The sequence below is a fragment of the Monodon monoceros genome, unplaced genomic scaffold, assembly GCF_005190385.1.
Source record: "Monodon monoceros isolate NGI ecotype Baffin Bay Population unplaced genomic scaffold, NGI_Narwhal_1 Super_Scaffold_21, whole genome shotgun sequence".
NCBI lineage: Eukaryota > Metazoa > Chordata > Mammalia > Artiodactyla > Monodontidae > Monodon > Monodon monoceros.
Window position 1 is genome coordinate 144,926,907 of NW_021703778.1, and position 20,162 is coordinate 144,947,068.

The 20,162-nt window shown below is 47.0% G+C and overlaps 1 protein-coding gene across 4 annotated transcripts in view; it reads right to left on the bottom strand.

Moving 5' to 3' along the window:
- The window catches only part of DPF3 (double PHD fingers 3), a 244,290-nt gene that overhangs the window by 92,671 nt on the left and 131,457 nt on the right, over positions 1-20,162 (bottom strand). For all 4 annotated transcript variants that reach the window (XM_029237680.1, XM_029237679.1, XM_029237681.1 and 1 more), the window contains exons 4-5: positions 13,369-13,496; positions 6,536-6,631 (exon numbers count right to left, since the gene is read on the bottom strand). In XM_029237680.1, coding sequence (XP_029093513.1) covers positions 6,536-6,631; positions 13,369-13,496 — 224 coding nt within the window. The remainder of the gene's footprint in view (positions 1-6,535; positions 6,632-13,368; positions 13,497-20,162) is intronic.

Below are 20,162 nucleotides of genomic sequence, written 5' to 3' on the forward strand. Positions count from 1 at the left end.
GGAGACTAAAAATACCACCCAGGAGAAGAGGAGGAGAGCTGGAGCTGGGAGCAGCCAGCAGGAAGCAGGGGCCCTGCCGAGAGCCAGGGTTTAATTGCGCTCTGCAGGGCTGCTGGCAGGGTGGCTGCTGCTCCCGCTTTCTCCCTGCACCTCAGTTTCCCCAACTGCAAAATGGGGATTGTGGCTATAGGGCATTGAGGGGACAGGCAAGGGACGCCTCCTGTGGTTGGAGCACACTTCTAGTCTCCTGGAATGTTTCAAGCTTGGAAACTCGGAATCCTACTTGTCTTGCTCAAATGTCACCTCCTCAGAGAAGCCCTCCTGACCAATGCGTGTTCACTCATCCCCTCCATCGGTCTCTTACCCCTACCCTGCTTCATGTCATAGCACATAGCATTGTCTGACATTATATTATATGTGTGTTGGTGTACTTGTTGGTTTTCCATCTCCCCCACATAAGGGTGGAAAACGTCTATTTGGGTGACCATTACACTTGGAACCTGGCACAGGGCCAGTCACCTAAGCAGCACTTAATAAATGTTTGCTGCATAAATGAATCAATCCATCAGTCGGCTGGTCAGTGAGTTAATCATCTTTGGCTCTTCTTCATTCTCTGTATCCAAGTGCTATTGTGTCTTCCTTCAAAAGCCATCTTAGGCTTTGCATTTCCCTTCTATTCCACATCTTAATCCAGGAACTCATCAATTAACCCCTGAACTGCTCAAACAACCCGCCAGCTGGGGTTCTACCTCTGCGTCGCCCTACCCGATCCATCCTGCGTGAGCCTCAGACCAATTAGACAAAAGGAGTGAAGGACGGGAGCCCATGGTCATCCATTCGTTCACTGCCATCCAAAGCCCACTGACATATCCACTGACGACCTAGTGCCAGTCCTACCAGGATCACCTCATGCTGATGCTATGTCCAAGTCTTTGTTTTGATTGATCCCGGTCATGGATCAGCCTCTACTCTGCCCATCCACATCTGGTCCATGCTTTAGCCTTGCTAACATGCCACACCTCCAAGAATCTTCCTCTTGCCACACTGAGGAGTAAAGCATCAGCTTTAAATTCAGACAGACATAGGTTTAAACACTAGCATGTGTTTTTGGACAAGTTACTTCTCTAAGCATTAGTTTTCTCAGCTGTAAAATGGGCATAGCAACATCTTTATTGCAGAGTTGTAGTGCTAATAAGGGGGTGTGAAACCACAGGGGACAGAACTAGGTCTACAGGAAGTACTCAATAAATTATTTCCCCTCCTTGCCCAGTTGATTGCTCTTTCCTCTGAACTCTTATTGCATTTGGTAAGTGCACGGTCAGAAGCCTGCTGCTTTCTAATTGTATCATGACTATTAGCATTTTCTCCTCAATTTAATTCCAAGGTCCTCGAGGGCAAAGATGACACTTCGTACTTTATTATGAACCCGTGACATTTAGCACTATGCTGGGCACACAGCATCCAAAGCTCTTTCACATATATTAGCTCAGTTAATTCCTACAACACCATCTGAGTTTAACCAAGTAATATTATTCCCATTTGGCACTTGATGAAACAGGTTCTGAGAGGGTTCATGATTTGCCCATAGTCACAGAGCCAGTAGAAGGCGGAGGCCCAGGTTTCCAGAATCTGTTACAGAAAACTTTGAAGCTGATGTCCAAAAGAAACCATCCTCCCTCTCTGAGAACTACTCACCTGACTCCACTCCTCCCCATTCCACCTCCCCATTCACACATTGGTGGGCCATGGCTGCCATGACTGCACCACACAGCCCTGCCCTACTGGGCGCCGTTGATTGGCTGGCTCAGGAATAGACATGTGACCCAAGCTGGGCCAACCAGATTCTACCCACAAGGTACTCAGAATTGGGAAACAGTGACTCTAGTTAGTACAGGTCACTTGGGGGACCCATAAATTCAGGAACTATGGGGCCACTTGCACAGAGAAGCAGGAGAGGCAATCCTGCAAGAGAAGAATAAAGGAAGGAGAAGTAGAGGCCAGAGCTACCTGGGTTCCTTACTCCTTCCCAATCCTAAATCCCCACCACCTTCTTGTCCTTCCTGAATCTTCAAAAATTGCTCAAATATGGGACAATGGCTCAGCAGCTTTTCAAATACTTCCCACTCTTGCTTAAGCTTAAGTTGAGTTTCCTACAACTAAAAGACTCTCAACTCGGACAGACTCAGTCCCGAGCAGAGAGCTAGTCGCTCTGTATCTGTTATTCTCAAATAGTGGTCAAGGGATCCTTGGAGGTCCCTGAGACCCTTTCAGGGAGTCTCCAGTGTCAAAACTATTTTTGTAATAGTACTAAAATGTCATTTGAAAGTTTTCACTCTCGCAAGTGCACAGTGGAGTTTTCTAGCGGCTACACGACACAATGATGTCATCACTCTGTGTGCATGTGTATTCTTAAATTTAACATTTTTCCTGTTTTGATTTCTAATATGGGAATTATCACTAGTTATAACCCACCAGAACAATAGCTTTTGGGGCTCTCAGTAATTTGTAAGTAAAGAATCCCTGAGACCAAAAAAAAATTGAGAACCACTGCTCTATACTCTTGCCATCTAAAGTGAGGTGCTCAGACCAGCAGCACTGCCATCTCCTGGGATCTTGTTAACCAAGCAAGATTCCAGTCCCCACCCACCAAACCTACTGCATCAGAATTTGCAGTTGAGCAAGATCACCAGGTGCTTTGTATGCACATTAAAGTTTGAAAGTACTGGACTACACCACAGTGCACCATAAACACCTACTGATTGGTAATACTCACATGGATGACTCACAGGAATTCCATGAACTTTAAAGAGCTTTGATTTGTTGGGCTAAAGTGACCACAGATACAATTATTCATTGTTGGGCCTCAATTTCTCTCACCCCTCAGGGAATCTCTATTGTCAAGGTTCTGAGATTTGTTCCCTTTGCTTGCACCCTCCTAATAATATCTAGCCTTTATTAAGCACTCAAAATTGGCTGTGTACTATTACCTCAATTTTAATGATGAGGAAACTGAGACCCAGCCTACTTATTCAATTTGGTCAGGGTCACAGAGGTTACCTGAACCACCCAAAGTCTAGTAAGTGGTAGAGCTGGGATTTGAACTCACGGTTCAAACAAAGCAGAGACTGTTCTTGTCATCACTACCTTAGCCCTGACTTCCTCAATGAGCACACAGAGCACCTGGGAGTCCTGTTAAACTGCAGACTCTAATTCAGCCCACCTAGGGTGGAGTCTGGGGGGGATCTGCATTTCTAACAAGCTCCCAGGTGACGCTGATGCTGTGGCCCAAGGGCCGCATACTGAGATGTACAGCCTCAGCCTCAGGCCTCAGTCCCGACAACAGAAATGGAGTGACTGTCCTCCAGGAGCCAGTGGCAGCTTGAATACACCTTAAAGGGTAGCTTCATTGAGCCTGTGGGTTAAGCAGCTCCATACCTTATTCCAGCACAGGTAGGCTCACCTGCACTTTCCAGGTCCTCCCATGGCTCCCACCATGGATGTCTACAATGTCACTGCACAATGTAGAGCCGTTTGACTGCCCCTTAGCCAGCCTTGGGTGGGCCCAGAGCTAGTCTAGGCCCCATCCAACCCCCTTGCTGTGTTCAGGCCTTTGTCCAACTCCCATAAATCTGAAATATGACTTTCTGTTCTTTTTCCGTCATTCAATCATTCATTCAACAAAACAGTCAGTGGTCACATGCTGGGCACTGGGCCACATGTGACCCAGTAGAAAAAGCACAGACCTGTGTTCAAGTCCTAGCTTCTTCCTTACTAGGTTGGATGTCCTTGAACAAGTTCCTTAACCTCTCTAGGAGTAATAATACCCACGTATGAGAATGAAAGAAGCAGTGCTGTCCAAGTGAAATATAATGGGGGTCACGTGTCATTTTAAATTTTCCAGTAGCCACATTTTTAAAAAAGAGTAAAAACAGAAGCAGATGCAATTAATTTTAGTAATACATTTTATTTAATCCAATCTATCCAAAGTATTACCATTTCAATATGTAATCAGTATAAAAATATTAATGAAGTGTTCACCATTCTTTTCCTACTATATCTTTGAAATATGGTGAATATTTTACACCTACACCACATTTCAATTTGAATTAGCAACATGTCAAGTGCTTGGTAGCCACCCACATGTGGCCAGCGGCTGCTGTAAAGAACAGTGCAGAAATAGAGGATGCAGTATAAAGGACCTATGGTCACTATCGATATCGTGTTTATGATATCGCTATCGACCTGTTGTGTTTATGATGCACTGTGGTGTAGTCCAGTAACGTAGCTCTTATTGTGAAGCGCTCATCACACTGCCTGATGTATAGGAAGTATACAGTAAGTACAAAGGGCTGTTGCTGCTGCTTCTGCCGGTGTTCTTACAGAGAAGACACCCAATTCGTATTTGCCAACTACAAGTTCAACGCCTAGATTTCAGTTGGGAGTGGAGAAGATGTAAAGACGACCATTCTCCATCATCTACTCGAGTAAGTTTGGTTTGGGCTGAGACAAGGGCTGGAAGCAGGCCTGGAGGTACACAGCAATTGGAGTTCACAAAAGGCCCAGAAACTCCACATTCTAAAGCCTCCTTTAGAATGGAATAAGATATCCATTATTTTGTAACCCCCAAAGAAGGCATGGATCCAGGCAAGTTCATCAGGGGCCACTAAGATGATTAGGTGAAAAGGTGATGGGGCACTTTCTAAGGAGAGATCTGGCTGACAACACCCAAATCCACGGATCATTTTTACCACCACTGAAAGCAGAACGAGTGGACAGCACACACCTCCAGATGTGAAGCAATAAGAAGCACACATCACACCTAAGAGAGAGTCTAGCCTTACCAAAAAATATTTACACACACGCACAAATATCCCGAATCTAATCAAGTCTCTCATCAGACCACCAGTTTTCAGGAGATAAAGAGGATTGAGGGACACATTAAACACCACCAGTCTGCCAAATCTAGAATATGAGAAATTCCACAAGACCAACCACCCAAGTTCTTCAACAAATAAATGGCATGGAGAAAAAAAAAATATGTATGTGGTAGGGAGTAGCAAGGAAGAAGTATGTTATAGAATACAAGAGACCTAAGTTTCAAACAAACCAACTATAAAAAGGCATTTTTGAGAAAATCAGGGGGAAAGGATCAGGGACTGGATAGTAGATGTTAGAATCGTTATTTTTATTGGGTATGATAATGATACCTGCTAGAGATATACATTGAGGTATGTACAGGTTAAATGAAAAAATGTCTAGGGGCTTGCATTCAAATATTCCGCACACACACACAAACCCCACAAACATACAAACCAACCAAAAGTGAGAGTAAAGAAAAGATTAAACAAGAGTGTCAAAACATTGATCATGGCTGAAGCTGAGTTGTGACTCTATAAGGTGTGCAGCATCAGAGGACCACCCTGTCCGGACTGAGAAATTCCAGCTCCTGTCCAAGTCGGAGCATCTCAGCTCAGCATGGGCACTGCTAGGCCCCTTGCACCAGTCACCTAGGAACTTGCTTATAATACAGCTCTCCAGGCCCTACCCCAGACTTCCTAAATCAGAACTCCCGGGAGTGGGTCCTGCAAATTTGCATTTCGATAGGCTCTTGTGGTGTTTCTGATGTGTACTCAGACGCAAGAACCACGGGAATAGAGAGGCTTGCCACAATTATCACTGGACCCAAGCTCAGAGGGCATCCAGGACTAGTCCCTCATCCACAGGAGGGGTAAGCATCCCGCCTAGAGCCTGAAGGTGCCAGACAGGCCTCAGAGAGTTAATTCTCCAGATGGGAAGCAGCAGTTCATCCCCACAGGTCCCGCTGCATCTGGCTATTGTCAGATACTCCTGCAGAGCCCTGAAGGTAATCCCAGAAAACCCCTCTGGGCTTGAACGTGAGGACTCTGGAGGACCACCCCGAATGCCAGAGAGTACCGCTCAGGTTTCGCTCCCTCCCCTTAAGAGTCACCCTCATATTTTTATTCCTTCCACCACGGATTTCCCCTCTGCCATTCCCCAGGCTTCTGGCCTTTTCTTGTCACATTCCAGGCCCACACGCCTCCAAAGCCCCCGCCACACTGGCTTGGGAACCATCAGCTGCGGCCCCCATGCTTTCCCAGTTTGCTCCCACTCTCTGCCTAGTGAAACGTACCCCAAAGCAGGTGTCCTGACCCTGTCATTCTGGGGCAGCCCCAGGGACAGGACACTTTCTGCCTTATTCTATGACTGAGGAATGGGGACAGCGGTCACATTCCCCTCATCCTCCACCCTCACCCACACCTCAACCTCCACCTTCCCCAGACCCTCACCATCCCCTCGGGGCACCGTCTGCCTCTTCTCTCCCTCTTGCCAGCTCTAAACTCTTGCAGGCTATCACCTGAGAACCAGAATTCTTCTGGAGGTTTCCTCTCTGGGTGTCCTGCAAGGAAGACCATGGATACACCCTCTATCTAGCTGCAGTGGGATTTTGAACCTAGGGACCAGCTGTTTGCCAGGCTCCAGCCTCCCCGATCTCTTTCCTCCCTTCACGGCTTACCCGTCCTCTGGTCCGATTCTTCCGCTTGGGAATATCTTCTTCTAAATCCTCTTCTTCATTTCCTTCTTCTACATTTTCATCATTTTCCAAAACCCTCTGAAATGACAAGAAAACAGAAGCATTGAGAAATAAAATGCAAAGGAGAAAACCATCAGAGGGTAATTCGGAGGGTGTTCTGTTTTGGTGTGTTTTTTTTAACACAGTGAAGATGCTGCCATGGCTTGGGAAGCTAGGCCTCCAAAATGCTGGCCAGGAACTGGAGCTCTTGGCGGTACCAACTCTCTCTCCTGGGACCCGTCCAGCCAACTCCTCCTAGAACACCGACATTTTCAACTCTTTTTGCCCAAGAAATGTTTTCTAAAAAGAGAATACTCTGGTAGGGGTGCCCTTCTATGTGGGCCCAAGATGTCTGGTCAAAACTTACTTTCATGTAATTTTCCTTTTGTTCCTAAAGGGCCACCTCAAATATATGAAAATATGTTTCTCCTTTCCCTGGCATTCTGGAATCCTGCCCTGTTTCATGAAAACAAGTAACTTCCTGTCCATCTGAATAGAATTTGACATGAATGTGTTATTCATAATCTTCCACTGTTATTTTTTTAAGAGTAATGGATTTTTGTTACAGCACGTTACTTGTAATGGAGCTTAAAGATCATAACTTTAATTCTCTCTCTCCAACAGCCCCGCGAGTCACACTGCAGCAGAGAATCCAATTTCCATTTTACAGGTAAATAAACTGAGGCTGAAAACAGTTTTGACTGCTCAAGATCAGATAGCAGAATCCATGACTAAAGCAAGGTCAGGTTCATCAGCTCAGAGTTTCCCATTTCTCTCTCAGCCCTTGTGTCTGAGAATTCCAAGGCATATTGCAGTACTTCCTATAGGACCTGAGCACCTCACTTGCTTTGGCGTAGGGGAGGAAAGGGGAGGTAAGCTGCGTATCTCTAGGTTTAAGGGAGGGATAAGAGACTGTGGCAGAGGACCCAGCCCCCCAGAGTAGAAGTGGGATAAGGGGAAGGGGAGCCCACGGATTCCATGTCAGGAGCCCTGGGGGCTTCTTTATAAGCTCACTGTGTGACCTTGGGTGAGTCATCATCGCTTCATGCCTCAGTTTCCCCAATTATAAAATAGGAACTCATTCATTCAATCAACAAACATTTGTCTAAGCCTGACTACATGGCAGGTACTGTGCTAGATAAGCCAAAAAATGGCTACAGTCCTGGCCCCAAGTGGACTCTATAGTCTAATGAAGGAAGGACAGATTCAATCAACATACATAACCATATAATTACAACTGCTATGAAAACAGTGACAGGCAAGTTCAAGGTGCTATGAGAGGTTGTTAGAAGGGACCTTTCCTAATCTGAGGTCAGGTAAGGCTTACCTGTGGAAGTGAACTAAGGAAGTTTAGATGTAAAGGATGGACAGAGACTAACCTTGGGAACAGGGACCAAAGGGAGGAGAGGAGGGAAAGTATTCTACTCAAAGGCAACAGCATGAGCAAACCCCCTGAAGCAGGGAGGGGAATATGGCTTGTCCAGAGAGCATGAAAAGGCCAATGTGACCAGAGCTCAGTGGCTCAGGAAGAGACTGGCCTAAGATGAAGCTAGAAAGGTGGGTGGGTACCAAGTTATACAGGACAACAGCATCCACCTCTCCTTGTGGTAACAGTGGGACAATCACACAAGCCATGAAAAGACTTAGAAAGCGGGACTTCCCTCGTGGCGCAGTAGTTAAGAATCCGCCTGCCAATGCAGGGGACACAGGTTCAGTCCTTGGTCCAGGAAGATCCCACATGCCACAGAGCAACTAAGCCTGTGCGCCACAACTACTAAGCCTGCGCTCCAGAGCCCACGAGCCACAACTACTGAGCCCACGTGCCACAGCTACTGAAGCCCGTGCGCCTACAGCCCGTGCTCTGCAAAAAGAAAAGCCACTGCAATGATAAGCCCGCACCCTGCAACAAAGAGTAGCCCCTGCTCACAGCAACTAGAGAAAACCCACGCACAACAATGAAGACCCAACACAGACAAAAAATAAAAATTAATAAAATTGAAAAAAAAAACCATTCATGCTGCTAAATAATTTTTTTAAAAAAGACTTAGAAAGCAGCATGCATGGTACTGACTTCTGGTATCACCATCACGGTTCCAGTGGCCTCCTGGACAATGCCCTGGGCCTGTCCTCAAAGCAGGAAGCCCAGGGGTGAGTTTCCAGTGACCTTCTCCCATTGCCTTCTTGTCAGAGAGTTCCATTCCCATCGCAGGGATCAGGATATTGCTAATCGCCAAATCTTCCCAAAGAACTCAAAATAGGTCTAGTAAATTCTTCTCTGGCTTCTCTACCAGGTTTATATGGGAAGCCATCAGCTGATAGCACTTAGGCTCTCTGGGCCAACCTTAGCCACCTAACAGAGAAGCAACGGCATCTGCCAGACACGACCTCTGGCCCACAGCTAGGAAACGCTGGCCCGGGTCCACAGCAAGCGTCCTAGCCTTCCTGCGCCTTGGCTTCCTGAACCGTAGGGGGGAACACTAGTGAGACGATGACAAGTCAGATGCTCTGCAGCCTTTGGTGAAAAGATGCAGCATAAATACAAGGTGTCGTTCTTACAACTGTTGCTGTTTGTACAGCCGTCTTGCAAACTCCCTGGGCGTTGAAGTCATTTAATCATGGTAAGTTCCAAGTGCCTCGAATTTAAAGATCATTGCCTCTGGCATCTCAGCGCAGTTCTGGTGCCACTCTCATTTTTTATTATGAAGGTATTTATTACCCGCAATATGGACTCTGGGTTGGAAGGTGAAAGCTGGTAAAGGTAGCTGCACTAGTCCCTAGATGTGCCGCACAGCTTCAACATCCTGGAGAAAACTGACTTCTCCCTCTCTCTTCCCACTGGCTTCCCTGTGTCTCTAGAACCTCTGGTCCGAGCCCCAGGCCTCACATGTGACAGCAGCATTTCCTGTGTCTCTGCATTTCCTGTGTTTCTGCATTTCCTGCGACGTGGCCCTGACACCAGAAGCCTCTCTACACAACTCGGGAGAAGCCAGGAGTTCCTAACAAACAAAGCACGTATTCAGGGCTCAGGAAGCAGAGGGAGCATCCTGTATTAGGAATGAAGGGCAGGGGTGTCCAACTAGAGATGCAGCTCATCCCCCGTGACACACTTGCATTCCCTGTCCAAGGACATTATCTGGAAAATAAACACATTTTAAAACAACTTTGCTCCCTGTTACTCTAACCAGTCTTTACGGTGATGATAATGATCATTTGTGGCTGTGCTTTTTTAAAAAAGAAGGAATTCCTCTTTTTTTTTTTTTATTGTGTGTGTATCAGAGGAATTCCTCTTTAAAGATTCCATTATCTCCAGCTGGAAGAGTGCAAAATTCTGCTACTGCCCTCCTTGCACTGCTGGCCCTGCATCCAGGCTCCTTTCCATGCAGCATCCACAGGGGTCTTAAGGAAACACAAATTCACTGCCCTGGTTAAAATCCTCCAAATGGCTTCCTTTTTCACGTCCCATGAATCCAAGAGCCTCCTGCAGGTCTGGCCCTGCCCACCTCTCCAAGTGCCTCCCCGGCCCTTCCCTCCCTGGCACCCTGCTCCAGCCACACCAGCCTCCGTTCTTTGCACACAACGAGCTCAGAACTATCGCGATGCCTTCAAGAGCACTGTTCCTCTGCCCAGAAAGCCCTTCCCAGGTTCCTCACTTTACTGGCTCCTTCTCATCTCACAGGACCGGGGTATAGCCCTTGTCTCCCCTAGGATGCTACCTAGAATCCGTCCCTCCTCTTATACTGAGCCTTCATACTCTGTTCTTTTCATGGCATTTATCCTGAAATGCAGTTACTTTACTTGTTTGTTTACTTGCTTTCTGTCTGTATGTCATGCTACAAAATAAGTATGAGCAGAGGGGACAGGTCTCTCTTGGTTTCCCTGTTACTCCAGAGCCCAGCACAATGCCTGCTCAGAGGAGGCACTCAATAAACTTTGATGGAATGAATGGAAAAATGAACAAAACAGTCCATTTGTTACATGTGCACTTTATTTTAATAATCAAAGCCAATAAAAACATGTAAACTCATCTGGCTTTTGGTCCTGGTTTCAGTTCCTAGCACAGCAGGTCGTAGGCCCATGCTTTGCATATAGTAGACATTCTGGTTACGTCGGGGAGGATGGTGGTGATGATGATTCGACAATGACAACCCGTATACTGGCCCGATGCTGCCTGAGAAGGACTCGAACCCACCGCCCGCTCGAAAAGGAAAGGGCTGCCTGTCTCTAGAGCATCAAGGCTTCTGGGCAATGGTTCTGTCCCACTCATTGACTCGGTCAAATTACCCCAACTGAGCAAAAATACTCTTAACAGGCAATACAGATGGGACAGACGGTGACTTCAAAGATCTAAAAGTCCAAAAATGGGGGATAATACATGAATAGCAAAAAAAAAAAAAAAAAAAAAGAAGAAGAAGAAGAAAAAGAAAGTACTAGGTGCCCTAAATGCCAGCGGTAAAAAGAGAACTAGGGGGTGGGGGGTGATCAAGAAAGGCTTCATGGGGAAGGTGGTATCAGGGCTGAGCCTAATAGGTGGGTGGAATTTGTACACGTGGTGATGGAAGAAAAGGCATGCCAGATAAAGGGCACAGCATGACCAGAGGCACGGAGGGAAGGAGGCTGGAGAACAGAGGCAGTAAAGGAATCGTGGGAAATAAGCCTGAAAACTAGGTTAGGAGCGGAGAGAGGAGGCCCAAGAAGATCACACTCATCACTTTAGATTCATTTAGCGAGAAACAAAAGTGTTTTAGCCAAGTTTTTTAAACGAGGGCATGGCACAAGCAGCATTGTGTTTTGGGATGAAAGGTCAGCTATCAAAGCAGGACATGATGGAGAGGGGACAGACTGGAGACGGGCAACTCACAGGAATCTGTTCACTCGTGCATCCACGCAATAAATGTTTATTGTGCACCTACTATGTGCAGGCACTGTTTAGGTCTTGAGATACAAAGGGGTGCAAGCAAGAGAGACAAAGATTCCTGCCCTTGAGGAGTTTACATTCTACTAGAAGAAAACAGAAAATAAACAATAGCATCATAAATCAGTAAATTATAAAGTATGTTAGATGCTGGTAAAACCTATGGGGAAAAAGAAAAGGAAAGCAGAGTAAGAGAATCGGGAGTGCTGCGGGGTAGAGAGGGCACAGGATGTGGTATTACATTCAGTGGTCAGGGTAAACTTCACAGAGAAGAAGAGACAGGAACCAAAACTTGGAAGAAGGTGAGGGTGAGAGCCCAGCATATGGGGAGAGGGCCGTGAGGCAGAGGAAGCAGCCAGAGCACAGCCGGAGGTGGAGCGCACCTGGTGTGTACGTGAGTAGCTGAGGGTCGGTGCGCCTGGAGCTGAGTCAGCCAGGAAGAGAGGAAGCAGCGAGTCAGAGAGAGGTGAGAGGGCCGCGACTTTTTCTCGGGAGAACAGGGGCCAGTGCAGGGTTTGAGCACGGGAAAGGCTCCCTCTCAGCCATGAGCAGGGGACTACTTAGAAAGCAATTGCAACCGTTCAGACAGGAGATGTGAGTGCCTCGGATCAGGGCAGCAGCGGTGGATGTGGTGAGAAGGGGCCACGCTCTGGATTTGTGTTGAGGGCACAGTGGACAGGATTCCTGATGAATGGATATTGGGTGTGAGAGAAAGACAGGGGTCGAAGACAACTCCAAGGTGTGTCAGACATATAAAGGTTTCAGTCAATAAGGATCTTTACTAGGGCTGTAGGTCTGACAAGTAGAGGAGGGAACAAATATAAGCCATGTTGTGACGACCAAACGGAAAAGACTGGACCATTCATCTGAACGCAGGAATGGCAGAGAAGGAGGCCACGTTCACTGACTCATTCAACACCTTTATTGAGACCAGACTCTGCTGAGCACGTGCAAGGCCCCGAGGGTACAACAGTGAACACGAAGGCACGGTCTCTGACTCGACGGAACCCACACACTGTGGTACTGACGAAGCAAACCAAACATTTTACTGGTAGTCATTTAATTACAATGTTAATAAATTAATATGCAAATATTAGATTGGATATAAAATTAATAAATATGTAATCGTATAATATATGTATAACATAAAATATATAAGTTTAATATAAAGTATTAGTGTAATACAAATGTAATTTAATTTTAATAATTCATTATGTTTAATTATTAAAAATTATGATTTCATATTTGTATTCATTAATATTACGAGCTTCTGTGCCAACCATTGGATTCAACAATGGGGACTCAAGACACATAAATAAGACACCATCAGAGCACACCGTTGTAACCCTGCGTGGTGGCAGCCTTAGCCATGCTGTGCACAGAGGGTGGTGAACACATGGGGATGGAAGCCACCAACCTGCCTGGGGGATGACTTCTGAACTGGCCTTGAAGGACAGGTGGGTGGTGCTGGGGAAGGACAAGACAGCCGGTGAACTAGAGCTGATGAGGGTGTGTGAGGCAGGGGTGCGGTGGGGATCCCTGCGGGGGCTGGCTGCCCCGGACAACCGAGCTTTCCAAGCCTGGGCTGTGGCTGCTGGCTCCAGGGGGCGGGAAAGAGGATGCGGTCAGTTTCACTCACCACTGTGTCCCCAGGACCTCGCACGGTGCCTGGCGCACAGTAGGCTCCAAAACTACGTTTTGAGTGGACTAACAGGGAGACCAAGGCCAGCTTCCCAGTTGTGGTGGGAAGTTGAGACGCAGCCCTGGGCCTTGAGAGAATGACCAGAGCTGGGGCTGGAGTTCCGGAAGCACGACGGTGATGCTTGGGGGCCACCCCCAACCCGTCCCGCAAGCACAGAAATACCTGTATTTCCTGGATGTTTTCCTCCTCCCTGGTGTCCACCTTCTTCTCGATCCCCTCGCCACGGAGCAAGGCTTCCAGGGTGGTACTTTCTGAGGTGAACCCATCTTTCTTCAGAGGCAGCTCCACTTCTGAAAAACAAGGACAGAAAAGCAGTGTCAGGCCACTGGACACAGGAGAGACAGGAGGGACAGGAAGGGTGGCCCTTGGGGGCATGCGGGAACCGCAGCCCCCGGCAAGGTGTGATCTCTCCTCCGGGACGAACAGGAACACTGGAGTTCAGCTTTTCCATCTCCAGTTCACAGTCCCAGAGCCAGAGCCCAGCCCTGCCTGCTCCCTCAGAGACGGCAGAGACAGGGCAGAAGGGGCGCCAGAAGCACACGGGGTCAGACAGCCTGCGTCTCTGTCCTGCTTCTGCCACCCTCCGGCTCTGTGACTTTGGGCGAGGCGCTCAAGGATCCCCGAGCCCTTTTGCACATCTACAAAGTGAGGGTGACAATGCCCAGCACCCCACCAGGCCATTTTGTGGAGCATAAATGTGTTCCTTTACATTCAAGCGCTTTGAAAACTCTAAAGCAGTGCACCAATGTCGGCCTCAAGTTTTATTATCTTCTCCCTCTATGCCAACTCTTGTCTGCCAACTCCATGACCTCCCCCCGGCCATGCTGGCTGCCCAGCTCCAGTCTGCTCCATGAAAAGCTATTTCAACCTCAGAGAGGCTGTTCTTATCAACTCACCAGGGAAGTAAAGGCCTCTGAAGCCCAGTGAAGAAAAAGAACGAGAGCAGATGCCTAACAGGCCCCTGATCAGCAGCTGGGAGCTGCAGTGCCCGCACACTGGGGCGTTTGTTCTGAAGACATCAGAGTCTGATTGGCTTCGTGGGGCTTGAGATCATGGGGCCACCTGAGCAGTGGCAGCCAGTGCCGGCCCTGCCCATGAGAGAAATCGGAGAGAGAAACTGAACCCCTTTCTCAAGAATTCTTCAACTCCTAACCCAAGGGAGGGTGGTTGAGGGTTTCTTGGTTTGTTTTGGGTTTTTTTTTTTTTTTTTCTGTTTTTTTCATTAAAAACAGAAACCTCAGGTACAGGCGATCATACTCAGATTTACTACAAAATATTCCTCCAACCTCTCCCCGGACCCTGCACTTCATACCCCCTGCGATTAGATGCGTAGTCCCTACCGTGTATCAGGTAAGATGGGTGCAAGACCATGAGGGGGTGGTGCCGGAGCAAACGGTCAGGGGAACGAATGGCCCATCTGTATGGAGTTTACAGAGGTGTGGACAGGAATTAGGGGACAAGGAATGGGGAAGCACCAGGGCAGTTAACAGTGGGGGGTCATGAGCCCTGCTATCCCTGGAGGGATAGAAAGAGTGTGTTTGCAAGACCTGGAGAGAGCCATGGAGAGCTCTCGGGCCAGAGAACCCGGGTACAACACACCCAACCTCTCTCTCCTTGCCCTGTCTTCCTGCTTTGCCCTCCCACTGGCCAAGCTCAACCAGAAGCCAGAGGGTAAGGGAGCCTCACTGATGCAGCCATTGAGGTCAGCTTCCTGGGGCACAGGGCAGCGTAAAGAAGGGCAAAAGGCTGTTCTGGGGGAACAGACAGAAATAACGAGCACAACCAACCCGCGTTCCACTGGCCTTTATTCAAATGGAGCTCCACATTCCCCTTCTATCTCCTCCACCAGAGCCAGATGCAGGCTGGCCAGCCCATAAGAAAGGGTGCTCAGGCAGCCCATTAAAACTGAAGAAACTCACACCCATGCATGACCAGCCCCCAGGAGATGATGGTGGGAAGGAGAAACAGTATCTAAAGTCCCTTGAAAGACAAGGTCTTTGGGATTTTCTTACCAAAAAAGGCAAGCAGAGGATCCACCTCCATCAAGAAGTACTACCCCCAAATCAACCACCTCTGAAACTCATTCACCCACTTATTCATTCAACAAATATTTACTGAGCACCTGCTATGTGATGACCACCGTGTTAGAACTAGGTACATAGTAGGTGAACCAAATAGCGACCAACCCGGCCTTTAGATGGTTGACAATCTAAAGAGACAGAATTGGGAGATTGGGATGGACATATATACACTAATATGTATAAAATGGATAGCTAATAAGAACCTGCTGTATAAAAAATAAATTAAATAAAATTTTTTTAAAATAGACATTAAATGCTAAGTACAAAATAAATATGCACTTACAAAATGTCATAAGTGCTACAGAGAAAAGCAACAGGGTGAAATGTGAAGAAAGAATACAGTGTGTGTGGGGGGGTGTCTACTTTAGATCGGGGGTCAAGGAAGGGCTGTGTGGTGAAGTTACATCACACAGAAAAATAGCCAACTGTCTGCTTTGGTGAGTCCAGGGTGTGCAGCTCCAGAGCCTGCTCCAATGACATATTAGTCTTTCTCCCAAGTCACAAAAGGCTTCCAAATGACGAATCTAAAACAATTAAAATAGGTTGCCTCATGTCCTGTCCTCAGCCAAAAGAGAACAGCTGTTCACCATCCCTCAGATTTATAATCATCATATATATACTTTTATTCATGAAGTTCATATTTTAGTATCCCCCTTAGCCTTCTCAACACTAAATAAATCCTATTTCCAGAATTGCACAGCATGTCAGAGCTGAAAAGCCCTTACAAAGCATCTGCTTTAATCATCTCTTTTTCTTTGTCTTATTTATTTCTTTTTTTATTTTGGCCTCACCCTGCAGCATGTGGGATCTTAGTTCCCCAGCCAGGGATCGAACCCTTGCCCCCTGCATTGGGAACATGGAGTCTTAACCACTGGACCACCAGGGAAGTCCTATCATCTCATTTTATAAATGAGTCACCTGAGGCTCAGAAAAGTTAAGTAACTTCACCAAAAGCCACACAGCAGGACAAGAATGCAGCCAAAGGATCTTTCCTAGACGCGGTTGAGATCGTGACAAGAGCCCCACTCATTGTATTCTTATTAGAAGTTTGCAGGCTCAGGCTGAGTCCCAACAAGCACTGATATGTTTGTGTACATGCGGAGTGCCTGGCACATAGTAAACATTCAAAATGTGTCAGCTGTTATTGCTATGTATCACTTAATCCCCACCGCCACCCAAGTGGTGAGCACAGTTATCATCCCATTTCACAGATGAGGATGCTGCAGCTTAGGGAGGCTTAAACTTGCTCAGTGTCAGACACCCGGTAAGGGGCAAAGTCCAGCCTTGATCCCAACCCGCCTCAGAACCCATTCACCTAATCTCTACGCTATATGGACTTCACCTTGCCTCGATCTGGTCCTTCCCTGAAAAGTCGTTTCCCAAACCTTTGTGCATGTTCACTGCCCTCCTAGACCACCTCCACAGTTTTCATATTTCGAGATAAAAGGCAGACCTTTGCTGAGGCTGAGGGCAGGTCTGTGTCAAGGTCCTGGGCTCTGTTCTATGCGAACATCCCCATGGGGTGTTCACTCCGCACAACGGTACTGAGCTGTCCATCACTGGTAAACTCCCTCATGCTGCTCGCCCTACTGCTTCTTCTTCCTCCCCTGCTAACCATTCCTCCATCCTGCTTTCCCATCATTCAGTCTACCCTGTTGGTCCTCTGGTCCTCTGATCCCCTGAGATGGGCACAGGGTCGGAAGCACGAGGGGGAAGAGAAGCAAAATGGGAAGAGTGAAATGGGCTCTCCTACACTCGAAGAGCTAGAAGGGACCCCCAACAGCATCTGGAGTCCAATCACTTAACGAGGAAAGTAGAGCACAGAAAGACACAGAGACTTTCCCAGGGTCACAGAGAAATTTAGTGGCATTATCCTTGCCTAATTACCAAAATATTTAATTGGCTCACAGAAGTTCTGCTTTCAGAAACGCCTGGAGTCAAACCCTGGCCTTGCCATGTATTAGCCAAGGGACCACGGGCTGGTTACCTAAACCTCTAAGTCTGTTTCCTTATATGTTAAATGGGGATGATCGTAGTATCTATTTCATAGTGTTGGTGTGAGAATTAAACATGGTAATACACTGCTTAAAGAAACTCTGAAAAGATTCCCACAAAAACTAGTGTGAGAAACAGAGTGGAAAAGGAGGCTTACCAATTTTGGCTTTGCTTTTTTTCAATTCAAAACAAGATTCAAAATTAGATCATATAGTAAAGAGCCCGGGATGTTCTAAGTGTCCTAAAAATGTTACATGCTATTATTATCAAAGTTTGAATGATTCTGATTTAATGGCACAGCAATGCTGTCCAATAGAAATATAATGCAAGCCATTCATGTAATTTTAAACTTTTTAGTAGCCACATTAATAAAAGTGAAGAGCAACAGGCACAATTAATCTTAATATATATTTTATCTAACCCAACATATCCAAAACATTATCACTTCAATGTGTAATCAATATTTTTAAATTATTGAGATATTTTACATTATTTTATTCACATGAAGTCTTTGAAATCTAGTGAGTATTTTACACTTACAGTGCACCTCAATTCAGATTAGCTGCATTTCAAGTATTCCATGGCCACATGTGGCTGGTGGCTACCATATTAAACACTACAGGTTTACAGAATTAAAAGGAACATTTGCTACGATTTTGCTTCTAAAAAATGGAAGGACGTTAAATATGCTCTTAGTTTTGTCTACTTGATACCCGGCTGAGCACCATTCCAGAACAACATTCTAGCCGACCCCTGGCAAACCCTGGTTTCAAAGCACTATGGGTAAAGCCTGCAAGGTCAGAGTGACAGGCTAACCAGTGCCCTCCTAACAAAGCAGCAGAGGGTACATTCTCTGGCTCCAGACCACAGGAGGTCCCAGAGGGAAGGAAAAATAAGGTAACAGGTCCAAGCTCTTGCACAATGCACGTCCTAGACACGCTCCCTATGGAGCCCTTAGGGATTTCATTGATTCGTTTTTATTCTAATACAGCTCATCTGGATATAAGATTTAATAATTCTTTAAAAGCGTATTCATTTTGACCCTTGCACAAATTTGGGGACCGCATAACCTGACAGGAGCCATCAAACACTTAACATTAAAAGAAAATGGTCTAAAACACACACACCTAATTCATCTTTAAATTAGCCTGATTTTATACACATGGATACAAACCCACGGATCGGTACTCTCTCCGGAGCGGCAGCAGCTGTCACCCAAGCCAGCCACCTCCCCAGGCCCCCGTACGCAGCACTGCCTGCACTTCTAATTGGGAACAGAGATACTCCTTGGGTGACTTCCAGCACGATCCATCACACCAGAGACAGCTTCTGTGCAAGCTGAAGCAAATCAGTTTCCAAATAAGAAAAAACCTCTCAGACAAACAAGGATTGAAGCATAGAAAGTCTTGGAAGGAAGGAAGGAAGGAAGGAGGAGGGGGGGGAAGGGGGGGGGGGGGGGAGGGAGGGAGGGAGGGAGGGAGGGAAGGAAAGGACAAATAAAAGCAAAACCAAAAAAGAAAAAGTCACCAGTGAAGAGCAATGGCTTCTCCCCAGGGCTGTGGACAGGGCAGCCATCCTCTCGGGTGGAGATCAAAGCCACAGGCTTTTGACACAGGTGCCCCAAGTCTGCCACCCAACGCACCAAATGCAAGGCTTCCACTGGGTTGTTGGAACCACTGAGCTCATTAACAGGATGCAGGCAAGACGAGGCTGAAAGTGCGACATGGGAGCACGGTGAGTAATTAAATCCCAGGTCATTTAAAAATGCAAACGCTTGGATGTCACAGGCTCACGGAGCCTCTGACTCCTCGTGCATTTTTTGCCTCAGGATGGAGGACTGGGAACCTGCAAGTCATATATGGATTACAATAAAATATGCCATATAAAAAACAGATTAAGACAGTTCTTCTTTGGGGACATATACAAAGAGAGGAGCTGTCTGTTAGCTGTCGAGTTTGCAAGAGATACCATCTTTGGGGAGGCTGTGCTCTGCCAACAGACAGACTGCCCCCAGGGAAATCGTGGTGAAACACCCTGACAAGGCACATCCATCCGTCCATCCATCACGGGTGCTCTCTGACGCAGGAGCCTGGAGATAGAGTTATGGTGCAAAGGAGGTAGAAACCCCACAGACAATGGCAGACAATCCTCCTGCTACATCATGAGTGCTCAGATTTTTTTTTTCCACCTGACGCTAGTTTTTCTTTAAAACTACAAATGTGCAGTTTTCTCTTCTGGCCACTTATTATTTTGAGGAGTTAATCTCATCACATTTCCGTGGGTTTATACATCAACTTACACCAAGGAGCAAGAAGCTTAGGAATCATTTTTTCATTTATGCCCAACAGACTCTCGGGCTCATGGGGAAGGAGAGGGGTATTGTTATCTCTCACCCTATGGAGGAAGAGATTGGAGGGGACCAAAGCCCTGATTTCCTGAGATGGTGGCAGGCCCAGGAATCCATCTGTGCATTCCTCAGGGGTGCCATTTTCTTGGCTGCGTTGGACTCCCTGCTTTGTGATTCATAAAGCTCAAAATAGATGAGGTGTAATGAGGACCCTGCAGGCCCTCGTTACTGCTTCTTTCAGAAGCCCAAGATATGCACACAACAGGAGGACTGATCATGGCCCCAAGAGCCCTGTGGTCCCCACTCTCTGCTGTGCCTACCCACTCACCCCTAAGCCAACACGCAATGATGGGCCCCTGGAAGCAGCACCCAGAGGTTGGAAGCATAGATAAGCATTCCCTCACCCCTGAGACATAGAAAAACACCCACACTATCAAAGGAAGCTCACCACTGGGCTGGTCAGCAGACCACGTCAATACAACTTAGCAGGAAGGCGAGGGAGCGGAAGGACGGTGGGAATGGACTGAGTGGTG